The sequence below is a fragment of the Meles meles genome, chromosome 1 (genome assembly GCF_922984935.1).
Source record: "Meles meles chromosome 1, mMelMel3.1 paternal haplotype, whole genome shotgun sequence".
Classification (NCBI taxonomy): domain Eukaryota; kingdom Metazoa; phylum Chordata; class Mammalia; order Carnivora; family Mustelidae; genus Meles; species Meles meles.
In genome coordinates, this window is record NC_060066.1 from 209,159,549 (window position 1) to 209,181,311 (window position 21,763).

At 52.4% G+C, this 21,763-nt stretch overlaps 1 protein-coding gene across 1 annotated transcript in view; it reads left to right on the forward strand.

The window, feature by feature from the left end:
* Window positions 1-21,763, forward strand: part of MTOR (mechanistic target of rapamycin kinase) — a 122,295-nt gene that overhangs the window by 95,117 nt on the left and 5,415 nt on the right. Inside the window, exons 35-54 of the mRNA XM_046001148.1 lie at window positions 1,003-1,128; window positions 1,216-1,347; window positions 4,879-4,994; window positions 5,963-6,080; window positions 8,326-8,577; window positions 9,278-9,378; window positions 10,435-10,531; window positions 10,797-10,895; window positions 11,170-11,292; window positions 11,405-11,587; window positions 11,997-12,131; window positions 12,352-12,526; window positions 13,809-13,944; window positions 14,534-14,681; window positions 15,253-15,375; window positions 16,609-16,691; window positions 18,575-18,647; window positions 19,468-19,542; window positions 20,337-20,472; window positions 21,150-21,215. Of these exons, the coding sequence (XP_045857104.1) occupies window positions 1,003-1,128; window positions 1,216-1,347; window positions 4,879-4,994; window positions 5,963-6,080; window positions 8,326-8,577; window positions 9,278-9,378; window positions 10,435-10,531; window positions 10,797-10,895; window positions 11,170-11,292; window positions 11,405-11,587; window positions 11,997-12,131; window positions 12,352-12,526; window positions 13,809-13,944; window positions 14,534-14,681; window positions 15,253-15,375; window positions 16,609-16,691; window positions 18,575-18,647; window positions 19,468-19,542; window positions 20,337-20,472; window positions 21,150-21,215 (2,497 nt within the window). The remainder of the gene's footprint in view (window positions 1-1,002; window positions 1,129-1,215; window positions 1,348-4,878; window positions 4,995-5,962; window positions 6,081-8,325; window positions 8,578-9,277; window positions 9,379-10,434; window positions 10,532-10,796; window positions 10,896-11,169; window positions 11,293-11,404; window positions 11,588-11,996; window positions 12,132-12,351; window positions 12,527-13,808; window positions 13,945-14,533; window positions 14,682-15,252; window positions 15,376-16,608; window positions 16,692-18,574; window positions 18,648-19,467; window positions 19,543-20,336; window positions 20,473-21,149; window positions 21,216-21,763) is intronic.

The following is a 21,763-nucleotide window of genomic DNA, read 5'->3' on the forward strand; positions in this document are numbered from 1 at the left end:
CCACGGCTCACAGGCAGCATCGTTTGAGAATTTACTTAAACTTCTCTTATGCTTAATTCATCTCCCAAATTTTGAATGATACATTTTTTTCTAGAGGTTTTATTTTTTTTTAATTTTTTTTTTTAAGATTTTATTTGACAGAGAGAGATCACAAGTAGGCAGAGAGGCAGGCAGAGAGAGAGAGGAGGAAGCAGGCCCCCTGCTGAGCAGAGGGCCCGATGCGGGGCTCGATCCCAGGACCCTGGGATCGTGACCTGAGCCGAAGGCAGAGGCTTTAACCCACTGAGCCACCCAGGCGCCCCTCTAGAGATTTTATTTTTAAGTAATCTCTACAGCCAACATGGGGCTCGAACTCACAACTCTGAGATCAAAAGTCCATGTCCCATCGACTGAGCCCCAGAGAAGCTGAGACAAAAAAATCAAAGTTAAAAATGCACTATTGGGGCACCTGAGTGACTCATTTAAGCGTCTGCCTTTGGTGCAGGTCCTGATCCTGGTGTGTCGGGGTCGAACCCCACATCAGGCTCCCTGCTCAACCAGGAGTCTGCTTCTCCCTCTGCCTCTCACCCAACTCGTGCTCACTCTCTTGCTCCCTCAAATAAATAAAGAAAAGCTGTATCAAAAAAAACACTGGCTTTTTAAAAAAAAATGCATTATTTATACTCCAGAAAAGAAATTTAAAAGGTTAATTCATGTCACCCTCATCATAGCCCCATGAAGTCGGTACTGTCTTTACCTCATTTTAGCGGTTAAGTAATGTGTGCAGCGTCCCACAAAGGGAAGGTGGCAGGGCCAGGACTCGAGCACCAGACTGTTACTCTCCTGCCCCTTGGATCTGAGAGGTTCCTAAGAAGGGTTTTTCTTCACAGCACCCGTCACTTAAGAAAGCTGAGGTTGTAAAAGTGAATTTCTTTGTTGGTTTGAGGCAAGTCTTTCCGTCACGTGTTGGGGGTTAAAGCTATAGCAGAGGACATGCCTGATTCTCCCTCCCGAATGTTCCAGGGCTGCCAGCGCATCGTGGAGGACTGGCAGAAGATCCTGATGGTGCGGTCACTCGTGGTCAGCCCCCATGAGGACATGAGGACCTGGCTCAAGTATGCCAGCCTGTGTGGGAAGAGCGGCAGGCTGGTGAGTGACCCCCGCCCCGGGTGGGGTGGGAGGGGACGGCACCCCTGGTCCCGTCCTGTTTCTAACCCGACCTGTCTTGTTCTTAAGGCCCTTGCTCATAAAACCTTAGTGTTGCTCCTGGGAGTTGATCCGTCTCGGCAACTGGACCATCCTCTGCCCACAGTTCACCCTCAGGTGACCTACGCCTACATGAAAAACATGTGGAAGAGCGCTCGCAAGGTCTGTATCCAAACCACGCAGCTGCGGCCCGCTCGGCCCGAGCGCCCACTACCCGCCCCTCGCCGCCTCGGCGCCCAGAAGGAAGCAGCGCCCAAAGCGCCATGTCAGGGAGGTTGCCCCCGTTAGGAAGCTGTTTGGCCCAGTTTCCAGAGCAAATCGTATCCGAGGGCCTCCCGGATGCCGTCGATGGACCTGCTGCGTGTGGTCACGGTTACATTTCTTAGCAGACAGAGTGTGCGGGAACGTAGAAAGGGCACGATTTCTGCCCCCCTCTCCCCCCGCCTCCCAAGAAAAGGTGGGCTGTTCAGTACCCAAAAGGCAGCATATTTGTGAAAACACAGACTGGACATTTCACAAGACCACTTTGGGTTTTCCAACTTCTCGTCTCCTTCCCAGTCATCAGCTGGGATCCGGAAGCAGCAACACCCAGAGTGTCACGCTGCATCCAGTAGGGAGCGTCTACTTGGAGCCCGCGTAAAATTCCTCTTCCTTTGTTTACAGACAGGTCCTTCCCCGGACCGGGAAATAGCTGTGGCTACTGGGGGCGGGCGGGGGGGTGGTTTTATTTTTTGAAATGATCTCCCTCGATGATGGTGATGATTAACAAAAAGCTGGCCCTGGAGGCAAAATCAGCACCTGCTCTGGCTCCTCGTGCCCCTGACCAAACAGAGGGAGTGTCCCAGCCCTCCTGTCCCCACTGTGGCCCACGGCGAGGCCTGCCGGGAGAAAGGAGCACAGAGCCACCTGTGCAGCCGAGGCTGTGGAAGGCACGCTTAAGGAAATCCGGGACGGTGTCTAGGGATTGACTTCTTTTTGGGTGGCTGACTCTGGGACTGCAAAAGCGTCCCACAATGGGATCGGGAACCCTGCACCCTAGCGCTGGGTTTTCAAAAGGGGTTCACGTTAGTAGGAATGGCCAAACTCCATTGTCCACGTGCATCGTTTGGGGTCTTGTTTTCTTTTTGTTGTTTTTGGGGGTTTGGTTTGATCTGGTTGTAAGCCTCTGTAAACTTCCCCAGCCAGAGCACTTCTGATTCAAGGTCCAAATGAGGCAAATGAGAATAACAGAAGGTGCTGGATCTGAGAGTGGTCTGGTTTCCTTCCTGGGTACAGAGTCCAAGTGTTTGAACGTCCTGCCGGAGGCAGGAGGAGCCTCTTGGCTAATGTCCCAACCAGGGAGTGGCTCCTTTCAACAAGTGACCACAGCCCAACCTCTCTACACATTACGGCCTCTTCTTAGAGCGCACACTCCGATGGGAGGCCATGAAACGACAGGCATTAGAAATTCAGAAACCTCTTTGAAGTCCGGTGCTTGGACTTCAAGCCCAGACCTAGGGCTGTCACATCTTCACGGGAGCTCGGGAGTCACTCACAGAGAACCAGCTACGTAACAATCGCACCACTGAGCAAGTCCCTTTTCCTCTCTGAACTTTACTTTCCTCCACTACAGACAATTCAGTAAGTCTTGTATCCTGCCTTGCATAAGGCAGGTGAGAGAGTTTGAGAAAAGCAGAGCCTGCTCTGCAGGAAGGCATCAGGCAGAGGGGGTATGTCCCGTGTTTGTGTAGACAAGCCACTTCCCACAATCTAGAGACAGGCCAGTCTTTCCGTGAAACCTCACCAAGCTGAGGACATGGGTCTCGCTCGCCAACCGGGAGTACGAAGCGCAGCTGAAACTCTGCACCCAAGAGAAACCCCTTCCTCTGATCTCTCAGTCCTTCATCTGTAAGAGAGAAAGAATCCATTTTTCCCTCCTCGCTTCCCAGGGGTGGAGAAAAGAGCGTATTTTAGTAGAACACTTTGAATTCCTTCAAAATAAGCGGTTTCCACACCGTGCAGTAGAAAGATATTCTCCAGTGCTGGATAGATTTACTTAATGCTGAACCTCAAATCCAAACTACTATGCAGTCCTCCCTGGTTGGGCAGTTTATTTTTGTTCAGCGCTTGGTTGAGTCTCTTGAAAGGAAAGCAAGTTGTGTGTCTGGACTGCCAGCGACGCAGAGCGTGTGGGCTCTGGACGGCCTTGGCGTCCCAGCTCCTGCTTCAGTCCTCACGTGCTTGTCGAGCACGCTCCGCACACCGGCTTATCAGTCCCCCTCCTCGGGCTGGATCTTTCCAGGGCTGCCTTTCCCTTCTTCCTTTCCTTCTTAATCAGCTGTAAGTCTGGTCAGTGCAGTTCTCCTAGAGGAAAAAACTACAGAAACATTTATCACTTCTCAGGTGCGGGCTGCTAATGTAGTTCATTTTTCAAAGCCAGGGTGAGTAATGGAACCCGTGAAAGCAGCTGTCTGGGGGGGACAGGTGTCTTGTTAACTGTCAGAACATCTGCCTGTCCGCCCTGTCCCCGTGTACAGATTAGCTGCCTGACGAATTGTTAGTCACATCATTCTGGCTCTGGGGTGAGCCATGTCTGTTGATGCCAATTAATTCCTTATGTTGAAACGTGTCTGGGTTGGTCCTGGCCTCCAAGCCATGAGTTGTATTTTTCTTGAAGACCATCACGACTGACATGTTTCAATTTTTTTAAAAAATGGAAGGAGACCGTTCTGACCTTATTTATTTAAAATGTTGATTTTCCCCCCATTTTCTTGTGCAGCAAAGAACACATTGCCTCTTTTTCACTCTCTCTCATGCCGTTCCCCCCTCCCACCGTCGTGGTAGACTACCATTCCGCCATTTTTTCCATTGGAGCTTTTCATGTCTGTATGCTCTGTCTCCACCTGTGAAGCCCTTTAAAAATAGTGGGGACCCCATTTATCAGGATGCTGGTGTGAGTGGACGTGGGGGCTTCTAGAGATGGCTGGTACCTTAGTCCCAGATCTCTGTCTCTGCGTCTCTGCCCTCCCCTCTTTCAGCTCCCTGTTCCTAACCCACGTGCTTCTGCTCACTTTGTATCAGGTCCCATAGTATAGATAGATCGAAAGGCTTGAGGATGCTGTGAATGTTTCAGTCCTAAGCCACCCCGTTCACCCAGACATTTGTCTGCCTAGCCAGTGTCCTCCCCCTCCTTCTCTCGGGTGGATGGATGAGGGCCTTCACCCCATGTCTGTGCTCTTATTTGGGTACTGAGGGTTCTGTCTGACTTTTAAAACTATAGTTTGGGCTCTGCTGGAGTGTCCAAGGTACTTAAAGAGTTCTAAACAAGTACGAAAGTTTTACAGGCCTGAAAACAATCCCCCAAGGAGCCTGATTTAGCCCCCGGTGTGTTGCCGGGAAGTAAGCAGTTGTTTCACATTTCTTCCTGTGGATTGTTATTTCGGGGTAATCAGGCAAGGAGCTTATCGAAATAGCAGTACAGTGAGCCAAGGAGAGCCAAGGCTTGAGTTGGGAAAGTATGAGTCTTCTTGAAAAGCCCAACCATCTCCCAGTGCCATGCCCTGGGCCGCCTGTTCTAGGGCACCCTTGCCCTGTGCTCTGTGGTGCTCTCCTGGGAGTGGGGGCTGGGTCTCGGGCTCATCAGATGTTCGGGGGGTTCTCTCCCGCGAGGCCAGGCTGAAAGCTGAGTGGCTCCCGTGCTCTTGTCTTGTGCAGATCGACGCCTTCCAGCACATGCAGCACTTCGTGCAGACCATGCAGCAGCAGGCCCAGCACGCCATCGCCACCGAGGACCAGCAGCACAAGCAGGAGCTGCACAAGCTCATGGCCCGGTGAGGGGTCCCCACTGGCCAGGGCCGGTCGCGCTCCAGTCCCCCCCCCCCCCCCAGTCCCAGCAGCCTCTGCAGCGTGGAGGCAACGCTCAAGGCTCCCTGGGCAGCGAGCTCCCAATGCTGCTCTTGCGTTTTGCAGTAGGAGCCCCAGGCATCCATCAGATCGTGCCGGGGCGTCTGCTGCTCTCTGCCCAGGATTGGGCCCCAGGGCATCCAGGTACTGCTGCCCTCCTGGTGTCCAGCCTGAGAGTCAGACCCCTTGGCGGCCAATACCAGCTCTGCTGCTGCTTTGATGCGTGACTCTGGATGGGTCACTTAACCTCTCTGTGCCTCAGTTTCCTCATCGTACAAAAACTGGATGCTGAGGGCTCCTGTTGGTTGGGGTGGTAGGAGGTGATATGAGGGTTAATAGAATCAACACGTCAGCCGTTTAGAGCCGTACCTGGAAGAGAGTAGCAATCAGTAAATAGGGGCTGGTATTGTTACCGTCGTAAATACAGTCTGTCCGTCGTAAATACGATCTGTTGTAAATGATACGTATCATTATAACATACAGCAGGGTGCACGATACAGTGTGTCAGTACGTAGTCTTTTATTATAAGCTGAGGAGCAGGGAGAAATGAGGGGAGGCGGGTGGCAAGCAAGAGGAAGAGATACTCAGCAGCCAGCACCCCCACCGAAAACTAAAGTCGGGGCAGGCAGGTCCGTATAGACCTACCCCGTAGCAGGTACTGGTCGATGCCGGCATTGAAACACGGGTCAGGGAGAAGAGCTGATACATCAAAATGCATCCCTCAAGCCCGTTTCTTCCCTCCTGTGTGGTTGAGAACCCTGTGCTTCCATCCCGTTGCCTCCCGGGAGCAAGTGTAGATGTGCTCGGCCGACGAAACGGGCCGTTCTCCTTGCTGGGGGGCGGGGGGAGCTAGCATGTGGGGGTCACGGCATGGGGGTCGGTTCTCTGTCCCCAGGTGTTTCCTGAAGCTCGGGGAGTGGCAGCTGAACCTGCAGGGCATCAACGAGAGCACCATCCCCAAGGTGCTGCAGTACTACAGCGCCGCCACGGAGCACGACCGCAGCTGGTACAAGGTAGCCCCGCCCCCCCGGGGGGACCCCCACCCCTCCCAGTCTTGCGGGTACCGGTCCTGGGCTGGGGATTCACCTGTTTGCACGCCAGGAGCCAGTCTGTCAGAGCCCCCCGTACGGGCTTCGCTTTATAGGAAGATAGAGTCTTATTGGAGAAACACTCTATCACGCCGTGGTTCCGTGTGTGGCGGGGGGAATGCTGTTGTCTTCTAGACGCTGAGCTGATTGTTTGCCCACAAGCATCTGGACGCCCGGTTAATCTCTGGAACTTTATCTTCCCTTGGGTCATCTGTTCCTACCCGGCTTCTTCCTGATTTCCATCCCTGCCTGCTCCTCATCTAAGAACTTCGCTTTCTCTGTTTTTATTGGAAAGATCTGGGTAACATCCTGTTATGGCGTAGGGAACTTTTCAGGAAGATAAACAGAATTATGTTTATCCAAGATGTGTATCAAAGATGTGGTTGAGTGGGAGAGGAGGGGTGTGGGGAAGAGCACATAGCCTTAGTTTTTAGGTCTTCCCTAAGGGCCCTTACCTCCCGGTAATAGCTGCTTGGTACGCCAGACGCCATTGATTTCTTTCCAGCATTTCCTTAACTTGCTAATACTTTGTGCATTAACCCCTCTGAGATCAAAACATATATCTGAAAACACAGAAGCGTGTACAGTACAAATCATACCCTGATTGAAGCATGCTTCTTTCTGATCTGAAAAATGCCCGTTTTGTGGCAGCAGCAATAATTACTCTATCTAGGACAGCCCCGGTACTAGGCTGGAAAAATAGATTGGATAAACCCTGGATTAGCTGGAGCCTGACCAACTGGACGTGTCTCCTAACCAGGTTACTTTCCTTCCCTCACATTCTAGAAAATAAACAAATCACAAGGGGGAAAAAATCGGTTCCGGGAATTTCAGGTTTTCCTTTGTATGGGCCCTTTTGGGTTTATGCTGTCTTACTGTAATGGTGCAGTCCTGTGTGTGTGCAGAGACTGTTTCCGTCTTGCTCACCATGGCCCCTGATGAGTCACCATGCCTGGCACGGAGTGGGTAAAACAGAGCTACTGAATAAATGAAGGTGTGAGGACACAGGCTGGGTCAGTGCAGAATTGTGACTCATCAAATAAAGCTCAGTTATGATCAACCTACTCTGCTTAGGTAGAAAAATGGACTCATCTATGTTAAAGAAAGATTTTATCAAGGGATGCAAAGGAATTTCTCGATTATCCAGAAAGTGTATCCCTTGCAGGATTTAGTGTCCTGTCATCACTGCAAACCTGCGAGGCCCCAGGTCAGGGTGTGCCTCGTGCTGTCTGCACGAGGCGGTGCTGCCCCACAGGTCCCCGCAGCTCTAAACCACAGAGCGTGGGTGGTTCCTCCTTTACCAAAATAAGCACCAAAGACTTCTCCCAGCAAACAGTCAGTGGACGTTGGTTCTCTGACAGGCCACACACGAGCCGGATGGGAGAGCTGGACCGATGAGCGACATTTCCCCCGTGCCGCGTTCCCTTTCCTGCTGACCTAGGACTGGCCAAGACTTTCACCATCACACCCCTACACGTGTGCTCTCGTAAATAGTGTTTCACATACGGCTGCCAAAGGAATCTTGAAAACCTAGAATGAAACGGGACCTCCTTGGCCTGCTATGTTAGCCCGTCCACAATCTGACCCTGCCCTTCGCTAACCTTCCCCGACTGCCGTCCATCATGGACTGTGCTCCAGTCGGACCTGTTTCATTGTTTCTGATGAACTGCCCTGTGCTGGCCACCCTGCATCTTCGTCCCTGAGCTCCCCAGGCTGGCAAGTCCCTGCTACTGTCCCCTCGTTCCCACTTTGCCCATCGAAGGCTGCTCTTCAGCCTCTAGCCCAGAAACGTGCCTCCACGAAGCCTCCCCCGACCCCGGCCTGCCCGTTGTCTGTCTCTCATTGCGCCCTCATGTTTGCCTGTCCTCGGGTGGCCGGGCGCCCACCAGACCAGAAGGCCCCTGAGACAAGGACCTGGCTTGCTGCTCTTCGGATACTCCTCCCCTCCTCCCGCACCCCCCACGGCCCTCACCATGGTCCTGCCACAGTAATGAAGGAATCAGGCTGAATCTGGTAAAAAGCCCCATTCCTGGGTGTTTTCGGTGAAGTTTTGCTCTGCTGGCCGCCGAGAAGAAAGGGCAGGCCCAGCGCCCTGCCTCAGCTTTGGCTTCATGCTCCTCTAAGGCCTTGGCGCTCAGGCCTCCTCCTCCTCGGCTCTCGCCCCACGCAGGCCTGGCACGCGTGGGCAGTGATGAACTTCGAGGCCGTGCTGCACTACAAGCATCAGAACCAGGCCCGTGACGAGAAGAAGAAGCTGCGGCACACCAGCGGGGCCAACATCACCGGCACGACCACCGCCGCCGCCACCGCGGCCACCGGCACCGCCACCGCCACCAGCACCGAGGGCAGCAACAGTGAGAGCGAGGCCGAGAGCACCGAGAACAGCCCCACCCCGTCTCCTCTGCAGAAGAAGGTCACTGAGGTACTGTCCCTCCCTCCCCCAGCGAGGGCTGAGCCCGGCACCGGCCGCTCTGAGGAGTGGGGCGGTGGTGGCACGGAGGGGGGGGTCCTGGGTTTCGCTCTGAGAGGCCGAGGAAGCTGGGTGATGTGGCTTATTTGCCAGCCGGCAGTGTTCGAGCCCGTGCTTGCGAGCCCGTGTTGGTGTTGGAGGCGCTGCTTTAGCCCCCAAGCCAAAGACTGAGTTTCTGGTCATCCTTCCCACAAGAATGAGCTCATCCCCTTAAAGCCTGCACCTGGCCGTGTGGGTGGCCGTGCGGGTGGCCGTGCGCATCTGTGGGTCCGCTTGAGGACAGGCCGGCGGGATCCATCCTCTGCTTTTTCCTCTCCGCCCACCGCCCCGTCCCGCCTCCTCCCCTCCGGCTGTCCTTTCAGAGTGCACGGGGGCAGCTGGCAGGCCCAGAGAGCAGCGTGTTCCTTCTCAGCCCGCTCTCCCTGCCACCCTGTTTAAGAAGCCACCTTTAGTCCCGGTGATAGCGGCTGTGACACAGCCGGCATTCCCTGAGCGCCCGCTGTGAGCCAGTACAATCGAGAGGCTTCTCGTGCAGTGACTAATTTAACCTCATAACCTCTTTGAGGCAGGTACTGTTCGTATGCTGTGAGGCCCATTTTACGGAAGAGAAACTAAGCCAAGAGTGTCCATTAACATGCGTGTGTTCCAACAGGATTTGTCCAAAACCCTCCTGATGTACACCGTCCCTGCCGTCCAGGGCTTCTTCCGTTCCATCTCCTTGTCACGAGGCAACAACCTCCAGGACACACTGAGGTATCAGAGCGAGCAGGGCCCTGACAGGCCGTGTGCACAGCAGGACACGGAATTACTCGTGACGTCCTCCTTCCCCACCCTGATGAGCGTGTCCAAGAGTAAGGCTGACCAGCCTCCACCTGCCCAGGCCGGGGAGGAGGCGTGGCCTGAGAAGGCTGCGCGCGCACTCTGGCAGGGAGGGAGACGCGGAGCTGTTTGTGGCAGCGGTGCTCTTTTTTTCTTTTTTTTTTTTTTAAGATTTTATTTGTTTGAGAGATAGTGAATGAGTGAGAGAGAAGGAGTGGGGGAGAGGCAGAGGGAGAAGTAGGCTCCCCCCGAGCAAGGAGCCCAACACGGAGTTGATGTCAGGATCCTGAGATCATGACCTAAGCCAAAGCCAGGTGCCTAACTGACTGAGCCACCCAGGTGCCTCGCCTCAGCTTTGAGACGCCACTTAGAGTGGCCGAGACAGATGGCCCAGACCGGCCAGTCCAGAGACTACAGGTGACGGGCAGTTGCATTTGCCCTGTTGCCACTGGTCTCCAGGTGACTTTCTGTGTGTGCGAAGATTCTCCGTAGGTTGTCCCTGGGCTCATTCGTTAGATTTCTGAGCTTAGACGATGCTGAACCCTCTACATTATCTGGAATAAAATAAGCATTCACTTGGGATGCCCCTCCTTGTGTTGACCCAAGTATTAACAACCATTACCAACCACCCTTCCCAGGTGGTCCCTGAGACCAGACACTGTAGAACCACTGATTTGAGGTCCTGCCAATTATTCTTTATTTTTAAGAGTTATTTATTTTAGAGAGAGAAAGTGTGAATAGGGGGAGAGGCAAGGGGAGAGAGAGGGAATCCTCAAGCAGACCCCCGCTGAGCGCAGAGCTCGATGTGGGGCCCCATCCCAGGACCCTGAGATCATGACCCGAGCCAAAATCAAGAGTCAGACACAACTGACTGAGCCACCCAAGCGCCCCTTTGCCAATTATTCTTTTCTCAAGAGTCTTAAAGATTAAAAAAATAAACAAAAACTGGGAAACCCAATTTTCTGTGATTTTCTTATTTGTCTTCTCCAGAGTTCTCACCTTATGGTTTGACTACGGTCACTGGCCAGATGTAAATGAAGCCTTAGTGGAGGGGGTGAAAGCGATCCAGATCGACACTTGGTTACAGGTGAGGCGGGCCCAGGTCTCCCTCCTGCTCTGTCTCCCCCTGGGATCATGCGGTGGTCAGTGAACAGCAGTAAAGGAGGGGGGTAGGGTCCCAAGGTCGAGACTCCGTATTTTCTTTAGTTTCTCCCAGAGAACTGAAGGGAATGAACTCTTTTAGAGTTCAACAGCATCTGCCACAGCAGGTTTCGAGAGCTGGTCCCTGCCCAGAATAACAAGTAGTTGTTTCTGCCCCTCACGCGCTGCGCACCGTGTCTCTCTGATTCCAGGTCATACCGCAGCTCATCGCGAGAATCGATACGCCCAGGCCCTTGGTGGGCCGCCTCATTCACCAGCTTCTCACAGACATTGGCCGGTACCACCCCCAGGTACGTGGGCCCCCGGGCAGTTCCTCCTTGAACCGTGGACCTTTCGATCTGGATCCCGGCCTTTCCTAAAGCTGCTCTAGGGGCATAAGGCAGGAACCGGGAACCAGGCATCCCCTCTGTCCGGCTGGCAGGCCCAGACCCAGGGGCCTTCCTGAAGAGAAAGAGCCCCCAAGACTGAGTGATGGACTCAAGTCAGTGTCAGCAGCGTCCTCTCTGTCTCTCTTATCTTCCTGAAAATCCGAGTTTGCGAGTGTCCCTTCCATGTCTGCCTCAGGCCCTCATCTACCCCCTGACCGTGGCCTCTAAGTCCACCACGACGGCCCGCCACAACGCAGCCAACAAGATCCTGAAGAACATGTGCGAGCACAGTAACACCCTGGTCCAGCAGGCCATGATGGTGAGTCAGGCCCCGCCGGTGCCGCCGGCAGGACGACCTGCTGTCTCTCCCACACAGGCTTTCAGTCACTCAGCTCCTCCTTGGTGCCTCTCGCTTTCCCCCTTTGGTCCAGGTGAGCGAGGAGCTCATCCGTGTGGCCATCCTCTGGCACGAGATGTGGCACGAAGGCCTGGAGGAGGCCTCCCGTTTGTACTTCGGGGAGAGGAACGTGAAGGGCATGTTCGAGGTGCTAGAGCCCCTGCACGCCATGATGGAGCGGGGCCCCCAGACTCTGAAGGAAACATCTTTTAATCAGGTACGGGATGAGAAAGCGCTGCATGACATGATCCAAAGCCTTTACCAGACCCTTTTGCCTCTGGCCTTCCTCCTGACTTGACTAAAACATATTCTGACGGAGGTCACGGGATATAGAAACACCAGCAATTTAATTGTCACGAGCTTATGAGAACCCTCCCAGACTTTAACCGGAAAACCATGAGATCCTTGCTGAGCTCATCTTGCCTCTCCTTCCTTTGCCCATAAGCCGTCCCAGGACTGGGGCCTCCAGGACGGGGCCTCCCCGCTGCCCTGCCTGAGCCTTGTGAAGGACCACAGCCGTCCAGCCATAGCGTGCGGCCGAGCAGTTGTGCTGTCTGCTTGGGGCTTCAGCACGGAGCGTAGTCCACGCTGGACGGCTCACAGACGTGCCCTGCTTCCCTGCCCAGGCATATGGTCGAGACCTAATGGAGGCCCAGGAGTGGTGCAGGAAGTACATGAAATCCGGGAACGTCAAGGACCTCACCCAAGCCTGGGACCTCTATTATCATGTGTTCAGACGGATCTCTAAACAGCTGCCCCAGGTAGGATCTTTGGGTTCTAGCGGCGTTATTAACCATCATCATCCCTTAGGTTTTCCTTTTCATGAACGTTCTGACACTAACTCTAAAGCCTCTGGTTTCACTTCTGTCTGCAAATTCTAGGACAAGTCATTGCTGTTAGCAATCTATTAAAAAATACCCAAATTGCATGGAAGCCCCTCCCCGGCGGCAGCCAGCTGACCCCTGTGGTACTTGTTCACAGCTCACCTCCCTAGAGCTGCAGTATGTGTCCCCCAAACTTCTGATGTGCCGGGACCTTGAACTGGCCGTGCCCGGAACGTACGACCCCAACCAGCCGATTATTCGCATTCAGTCCATAGCGCCGTCCCTGCAGGTCATCACCTCCAAGCAGAGGCCCCGGAAGCTAACGCTCATGGGTAAGGACGCCTGTGCTCCTGCCACCCCGGCCGAACCTCTCCCCTTTACTGAGGTCTCCGCTCCCCGTTCACACCACTCATCTTCCCATGCGGCCTCTCTTCCGGGTTTATGGAGAGAGAAACAGCACGAGCGGGTTCCCCGTCACATCGTCCCCAGGACTCCTCGTCTGTTCACACCGTTGCGATGCTCGTGGGAGGCCTGAGCGCCCTGCAGAGCAGGCGGAGGGAACCGCAAAAGTGTGCAGCGTGGGCAGGTGGGGACGCAGACGGCTGCAGGGGACTGACAGGGCCAACAAAGGGGCATCCAGGGGCGGGTGTGGTAGGTGACAAGCCGGCCCGAAGAAAGGGTTCCTGAGCTCTTGAATGTTCTCCTTCACCATCACGGTCTCTCTCCCTGGGAAATGGCTATGTAAAAGGAGCAAACTGATGTGGAAATGAGGTCTCACGGTGAGCTCTGTGGCCTACCTGGGGTGGCTACGGGAGGCCCGGATGCTCTGGCAGCCCTCCGAGGGTTCTCACTTTCAATACAGCTCATGCTTTTTAATGCTGGAGTTACTCACCAGCCCAGTTCGTCGTGGTTCCCAGGAGATCATCTCTCCGTGGGTCGGCATCTCCTAATACACAAACATGGTCAAACATGGTCAGTCAGGTTCTCCACAGTATTTCATGAGAGACTTGAATGAAGGACCTGTTTCCTTCTGTGAGCAGAGTCAAGAGAGCCAACAGTGAGAAGCTATGACTCACCCCACCCTCCAGACCCGAAAGGGCAAGGAGCCTATCGAGAACACATAACCTAGAAAGAGAGGCCATCCACCACTGGAGCTGTAGCCCAGGGGGAGGAACACTGGAAACTTCTAGAACTGGAGCCTGGCCCATTGTCAGAAGCAAACCCTTTGGCCTCTCCCTCTTTCCACCTTCTGGTTTCCCTCCCGCCAGTGCCCCCATTGGCCAAGCCCAACCGGGAGCTGAGGTGATGCAGTCCCCAGGGGTCAGGCTTCACGGGCCCAATTAAGACAGCAGGGTGGAGAGTGGGTTGTGAGGGGAGCATGCAGAATGACCATCCCTGCAGAATCGGTCCTGATCTCCAAAGACGGCTATTTTTAGTTTTATTTATTTTTAATTTGACCAGCATTTCACTGGGAGACGATCAAAAGCGGGGCCATTCTTTTCATGAGTCCTTGGGTACTCTCATGTTTGTGTGCGAGTGGGGCTGGGTAGGGTTCACGCAGGAGTCTGGGGGTACCGGGCTGGTCCGTGCTAACTGCTCCCACCATTCCCACAGGCAGCAACGGGCATGAGTTTGTTTTCCTCCTGAAGGGCCACGAAGACCTGCGGCAGGACGAGCGAGTGATGCAGCTCTTCGGCCTGGTCAACACCCTTCTGGCCAATGACCCGACGTCTCTTCGCAAGAACCTCAGGTAGTCAGGACGCGGTGGCGGGGGTGGGGGGAAGTGGTGGCACGGCAGCGACGAGACGGGTCATCTGGGCTTTCCTTACATCCCTCCCATGTGGTCGTCCATGGGAACGTCCCTCCAAGAAAGCAGTTCTAGACCTAGATACCTGGCAGGAAGTCATCGGTAGCCAAGGCGTTAAACACAGTGAAGAGTTGTCCCTTCGTTTGCGCACTTTGAAGGGAAACGCCTGTAACAACCACCAGAGGGTCCGGAATGGAACAGCCCGTGGCCGTTAGATTAGAGACACTGCACAGCCGGTGTGTTTAGCTTCCCCGGCCGCCCCGCTCTCTTCCTCCCCGTTCTGTTAAGAACACGGATATTAAGCTGGAGGTTGTTTTGGCCTGAGACAAGATCTCTGGGCTGCTCCCCGCGGCAGTGCGGAGGCTGGTGGCGCCTTCCCGGCCACGGTGCGTGGTCTTCGTGAACACCTCCTCCCTGCAGCCTGCGGGGTGGGGTGGGGTGGGGGGCGTTCAGCCGCTCCCCTGTGTTGGCGGGGGACGGAGGCGGACTCTGCTTACGTCCGATAACCAACCCTGCCTTCCGGGGGCGCCAGCATCCAGAGATACGCCGTCATCCCCTTATCCACCAACTCGGGCCTCATCGGCTGGGTCCCGCACTGCGACACGCTGCACGCCCTCATCCGGGACTACAGAGAGAAGAAGAAGATCCTTCTCAACATTGAGCATCGCATCATGTTGCGGGTACGTGGCGAGGCCTTCACGGCCCTGACGTAACTTGCCAGTCGGGAACTCTCTTCAGAGCTGCTGTTCTTGTCCTTCCGTGTATGTACGGCAAGTCTGTGCAACCGGAAAGTCTGGTTGGGAGACGAAGCGAGTCCTAACGCAGACTACCTCTAAGGAACAGGGCCGTAGAGCCCAGAAATTAGGTGTCCAGCCTTCTAGGTGAGACTGGACGGTATTGTTGATCAGGGGATCCACTGATGGGGACGGGACACGGGCCACCCAGGGAGATGACGGCAGTAGAGGCGCAAGTAATAAGAGATCTGTCGCCCAGAACCTCGATGCCTCCTGCCCTCTCCTTCGCGCCAGCAGACTTGTGCTCGGGTGGGACCTGACGTCTCACCCTTCGGCCCTGGCAGTTCCCACGGTCATCCGGTTCTTTTGGCCACACCCTCCCCCCCCCCACCACTTTGGCACTGTTCTTATCTCCTTTGGGCCGGGGTGGTGAGATCAGAACCCAGCTCTGCCTGGGCCTGGAGCCTGATGTCCCCTGGGTTGAAGCCGCTTGCCAAGCGCTTGTGTCCCGATGCAGATGGCACCAGACTACGACCATCTGACGCTGATGCAGAAGGTGGAGGTGTTCGAGCACGCCGTCAACAACACCGCCGGCGACGACCTGGCCAAGCTGCTGTGGCTCAAAAGCCCCAGCTCCGAGGTACGACCCACTGGGCTCCTCGTGCTGGCACCGCTTTCCGGTCTGTTCACGTGCGCCCGGTGGGACTCGTCTTCGGGACGAGCAGCTGTGGACTGTGCACCGTCTTTTGTTACGGAGATTACGTGGGCGAGCCGTGCCGTTCAGCAGATACAGATTTAGTCATTAATGTTTCTCCTTTTTCTTGTGATAGCATTTGAGCTGTGTTTATAGGAAGGATATTAACCCTATTTTGCATGTTAGAAACTTCCTGCTTATTTGGTTTTTTAATTTTTGTTCTGGTATATTCCTTGGGATGGGATTTTTGTTTTGTTTTTGATGTGTAGACACTTTTAAAAGTTGGAAGTTACCAGATTTTTATCCTTTTCTTCGAAGTTTCTACCTTCAGTGTTGTATTTGGAAAGGCCCTCTCTGCCTCAAGATGCCTTGTACTGATGATAAAACTTGTTTTTCCATTTAAATCATTAATCCAATTCAGAACTTAAGATTAAAAATTCAGATTTTACTTTTTTGAGATGATTAGCCAATACCACAGTATTTACCAAATAATCCTTCCTTTTCCTACTGTTTAAGAAAGTCCATTTTTATTATACAAAAAACTATTCTCTGCCATTGGATTTCTTTCTGGGGCTTCTGTTTTATTTCATTGATCTCTCTAAAGAGGCAGGCAGAGAGAGAGAGGGAGGCAGGCTCCCTGCTGAGCAGAGAACCCAATGTGGGGCTCAATTCCAGGACCCTGGGATCATGACCTGAGCCAAAGGCAGAGGCTTTAACCCACTGAGCCACCCAGGCGCCCCTGTTAATATGACTGTTAATGAAAAGTCTCTCCTCGTTGGCTATTTTAATTTTTTCTTCTTCCAGATAAATTTTGGGGTCATTTTGTCACAGTCCCCCCAAAAAAGAGCTACTGAATTTTCAACAGAATTACATTAAATGTATCAAATAATTTAGGGAGTTATTACATTTTTACCGTCTTAAATGGACATTTTCATTTATTCAGTCTTCACGTTCCTAAGCAAAGGTTAACTTTTATTTTTACTCATCTGTGTTCTGTACATGTCTGAGTTTATTACAAGCATAGTTTACTGCCGTTACAATTATGATTGAGATCTTTATTCCATTTTATGTTATTAACTGGTTACTGATGGGACATAAGGAAACAACTGATTGAGGTGTAGTTCTGTTGAAGCCAGTTAGCTTCTAGAGCCGCGGTTCATGTGCACTCCTGTGTTCCAGGTGTGGTTTGACCGAAGAACCAACTACACTCGCTCGTTAGCGGTCATGTCCATGGTCGGGTATATTTTGGGCCTGGGAGATAGGTGAGTAAGTTGATTTTGGTTTTGTAGTCTTTTTCTGCTTGGTACCTTTCTTAAACAGTTTGCTTTTGTTTTCCAGTCAGATTTATGAACATTTGGTAAATAATTGTATTTTGTACCTTTGGATCTTCTTTGCAGTATCGACCTTACCCTTTTTATTATCCAGGCAACAGAACAGCCCAGCAAACTAAAGAGAGGAAAAACCTCAGTTCTAGGGTACCACCTTCTTTACAGGCTGGCTTAATATGTTAAAAACCATACACAGGGGAGCCTGGTTGGTTTGGTCACTAAAATGTGTGATTCTTTTTTTTTTTTTTTTTTAAAGATTTTATTTATTTATTTGACAGAGAGAGAGATCACAAGTAGGCAGGGAGGCAGGCAGAGAGAGAGGAGGAAGCAGGCTCTTCACGGAGCAGAGAGCCTGATGCGGGGCTTGATCCCAGGACCCTGGGATCATGACCCGAGCCGAAGGCAGAGGCTTAACCCACTAAGCCACCCAGGCGCCCCGAGTGTGTGATTCTTGATCTCTCGGGTTTGTGAGTTCAAGCCCCGCACTGGGTGTAGAACTTATTTTAAAAAAATTTTTTTTGATAGATTTTACTGATTCCATAAACATTTATCAGTCACCACTGTGCTGAGATAAATAATATTTCTGTCATTGAAACCAACCAGAGGAGGTCCCTCTGATATTTCTGAATAATAAATTTTAATCCGCACGCACTGACTGAAAAAGTAGTTAAGGAGTATTCAGAAATTGACTCTCTAGACGTCTTTGGAAAACTAGTTCCTCGGTGTCTACTCTCTCCTGGGATCACGCCTCATGCAAATATTTGAGAATAAAAATAATTTTCTCCCACAGAAATAACAATTCTTGTTTTTAAAAAAGAACCAGGGGAATTCCTAGTGACAAAAGCCAGATGAGCCTTCCTAGATGGGGACGGGTGCTGAGGGGTGAAGACAGAGCCTCGTCACGCTGAGACGCGAGCACTCCCAGGCGGGATCCATCTTGTGAGCACAGCTGTCGGGAATGCAGCTGTGATGCACACTGATCTCTCTCCGTTGCGGACCTAGAACAGGGATCCGCAAACTTCCTCTGTAAAGGGCCAGATAAGAAATAATTTAGCCAATCAGAAAAGGACAGTTATCATGTGATCTCACGATATGTGGAATTTGAAAAACAAGGTAGAGAATCATGGGGGAAGAGAGGAAAAAATGAAATGGAATGAAAGCAGAGAGGGAGACAAACCATAAGAGACTCTTAATCTCAGGAAACAAAACGAGGGTTGCTGGAGGAGGGGTGATGAGTGCTGTGAATTGCGGAAGACTGATGATTTACAGACCTGTACCCTTGGAAGAAACAATATATTATATGTTAATTAAAAAAATAAACGAGGGGCGCCTGGGTGGCTCAGTGGGTTAAGCCGCTGCCTTTGGCTCGGGTCATGATCTCAGGGTCCTGGGATCGAGTCCCGCATCGGGCTCTCTGCGCAGCAGCGAGCCTGCTTCCCTCTCTCTCTCTCTGCCTGCCTCTCTGTCTACTTGTGATCTCTCTCTGTCAAATAAATAAAAAATAAATTTAAAAATCTTAAAAAAAAAATAAATAAACGAAAAGGTAAATAAGCTTTGGCTCCCTCCCCAAAAAGAAATAACTTGGGTTTGCTGGCCATATGGTACCTCACAGCTACTCGTGTCTGCCTGTGACACAAAAGCAGCCTGCGACAGTACATGGCAAGTCGGCAGGGCCACGTCCAGAAACACTGTGTTTCCAGAGGTGGGGCGGGGGGGGCTGGCTTTGGCCTGTGGGCGGGGCCTGGACTATCCCATCCTTGTTGATTTATTCGTCAGTGCCGCTCTAGTGACCCCTCGGTGCTCCCCTGTTCTCTCAGACACCCGTCCAACCTGATGCTGGACCGGCTGAGCGGGAAGATCCTGCACATCGACTTCGGGGACTGCTTTGAGGTGACTGCGTGTTCCAGAACACCTGGTCAGGCTTACCTTGCCAGATGACCCCCTCTCACCCTGTGACCGTTCAGGCAAATTTAAGCGCAAAATGCATCACCCTGATCCCTGCCTCTCCTACCAAAGCCACAGAGAGTCAAACTAAGACGTGAAGTCCGTGCTCGTTGGTACTTGCCGCAGTTGGACTCTAACCCTTTTTAAGGCAAGAGCCACCGTTCACATGCCTCTGAGTGGCCGAATCTTCATCCCTGAATTGGCCTGCTGGTCAGAGGCCTGTTGTGATGCACACTTGTCTTCTTCCTTTGTTCTATCCCTGTGTGTGTGTGTGTGTGTGTGTGTGTGTTTGTGTTTGTGTGTGTGTGTCTGTGTGTCTCTTCAGTTATCTTTCAAATCCCGTGACAAGTCCCCTCATTAAACTAAAACTACTTCATTTCTGTGTCATCATTGAAATCAATGCAAAGAAAAACTACCTGCCTTTGCCTGGCTTTATCTAAAGAACACGATCTAGGGGCACCTGGGTGGCTCATTGGGGTAAAGCCTCTGCCTTTGGCTCAGGTCATGATCTCAGGGTCCTGGGATCGAGCCTTACATCGGCTCTCTGCTCAGGGGGAGCCTGCTTCCTCCTCTCTCTCTGCCTGCCTCTCTGCCTACTTGTGATCTCTCTCTCTCTGTCAAATAAACAAATAAGATCTTAAAAAAAAAAAAAAAAGATCTATCCTGGAAAAAATATAAATTAATTAAATAAAATACAAAACAAAAGGAAAAAAAAAGAAAACAGTCTAGCCACTGGACCTGGTTTTTCTCTTTTTTGTCCCCATAGGTTGCTATGACCAGGGAGAAATTCCCAGAGAAGATTCCGTTTAGACTAACAAGAATGCTGACCAATGCTATGGAGGTGAGCGGGTCTTGGGAACAAGCTGCTTTGGAATGGGGCCAACACAGTCAGGCCCAGCGCTGCACACAGGCCGGCTTGTTTGGGCTTATCAGTTCCCCAGAACACCTGTGTTGGTTCTGTGGTTGTTTCCTGGTATTTTGTGTCATGTTAGAAATGATCGACCGGGGCACCTGGGTGGCTCAGTGGGTTAAAGCCTCTGCCTTCGGCTCAGGTCATGATCTCAGGGTCCTGGGATCGAGCCCCACATCGGGCTCTCCGCTCCGCGGGGAGCCTGCTTCCTCCTCTCTCTCTGCCTGCCTCTCTGCCTAGTTGTGATTTCTCTCTGTCAAATAAAAAAAAAAAAAAGAAATGATCGACCTTTGGGGCACCTGGGTGGCTCAGTGGGTTAAGCCTCTGCCTTTGGCTCAGGTCATGATCTCAGGGTCCTGGGATCAAGCCCCGCATCGGGCTCTCTGCTCACCGGGGAGCCTGCTTCCTCCTCTCTGTCTCTGCCTGCCTCTCTGCATACTTGTGATCTCTGTCAAATAAATAAATAATTAATTAAAGAAAAAAAAAAAGAAATGATTGACCTTTGAGAGTCTCACCATGCTTCACATCAGACCTTGTGTCATATGAGTCACGGGCCTGACTTGATCCCTTGCTCTGAACACATTCCCAGCGCGATACATCCGTAGTGGCCTGTGTCTGCTTCCTCAGTGCGGGTGACAGACCCTCTCAACTAGCTTCGGGTCCCCAGGCCACTGGGGCAGGGCCGGGGCCGTTGGCTTCCGTGACGAGTGGCTCTGGTGCTGCAGGTCACCGGTCTGGATGGCAACTACAGGATCACGTGTCACACGGTGATGGAAGTGCTTCGGGAACACAAGGACAGTGTCATGGCCGTGCTGGAGGCCTTTGTCTACGACCCCTTGCTCAACTGGAGGCTGATGGACAGTGAGTGTCAGCAAGTGCCACAGAGCGGCAGCCCGTCCCCTCGGATCTGGGAGTAGGTGACATGTTCCACGTCACCCGCCTCACCCCCTGCGGGCCTGGAGCCTGAGCTGGGCTACTGGGCTGTTGCATTGTGTTTTCACAGAGCTGGTCCAGTGGCTGGAAATGAATTTGAAGTACGTTTTCGTATTAACTAGAACATAAAATGCCAACCACTAATTTAAATATTAATTATAATCCTTTCAGGATAAGCCCTGGTGAGTTTTGTTTGGTTGGACTTCATGCAGAGTAGCAGGCTGGACTCGTGACAGGAGACACAGGTGCTTGTGATCTGTGACCTGGGGCAGCGGCATCGCCGCCTCCCCTTGCAGCTGCTCCTCGGAAGAGGGACCGACCAGGGGTCTCACCCGCCGCCCGTCAGTCCCGCTCTCACCTTCCGTTATCTGGTCCACAGCGTCTAAATTCAGACACAGCGACACAGAGTCCCGCAGTCCCACAGGATTGCACATGCGTGCTGACACCCGCTGAGTCCCGAGTGATCCATCCTGGACCCTCTCCTGGGGGCTTTAGCTTTTAGTAAAACTGTGTTTTGATGGTGGTAAGAAAATATCATGTCAACCAAGTTTCTTTCAAGTCAAAGTTTGAAACCCTTTTTATCCTCTCTCTGTTTCTTTCCCTAGCAAATACCAAAGGCAACAAGCGGTCCCGAACGAGGACGGATTCCTACTCTGCCGGCCAGTCAGTAGGTGAGTCCCTCCCCCGGGAGACTGCAGCTTCTGTCCGCTTTTGTCCAGAGTGTGTCTTGAACAGGGCGGGCTTTGTGATTGCCCTGAGGAAGCATGGCAGAGGTGGTGACATGCCAGGAAGCGGGATTTCTAGAGGCTCTGACCAGGGGCACAGTCCTGCAGCGATTCCCTCCCTGCGAAAATAGCATCTAACGGGCATTTAGTTAACTTCAGAAAGTTGGTCTAGAAGTATTTACTGAGCATAATTTTTTTTTTTCAGTTTCATGCCTCTCATGACAGTGGGTACCTAAGGCTCAGAAATTTTAATCAAACTATCTGAGCTTCATCTATAAAAACACAATTAGGGATGCCCGGATGGCTCAGTTAAACATCTACCTTCAGCTCAGGTCACGATCCTGGCATCCTGGGATCGAGTCCCACATCGGGCTCCTTGCTTAGTGGGGAGCCTGCTTCTCCCTCTGCCCGCTACTCCCCCTGCTTGTGCTCTCTGACAAAGAAATAAATAAAATCTTTAAAACAAAAATTAAAAAACCACAATGAAAAGCATA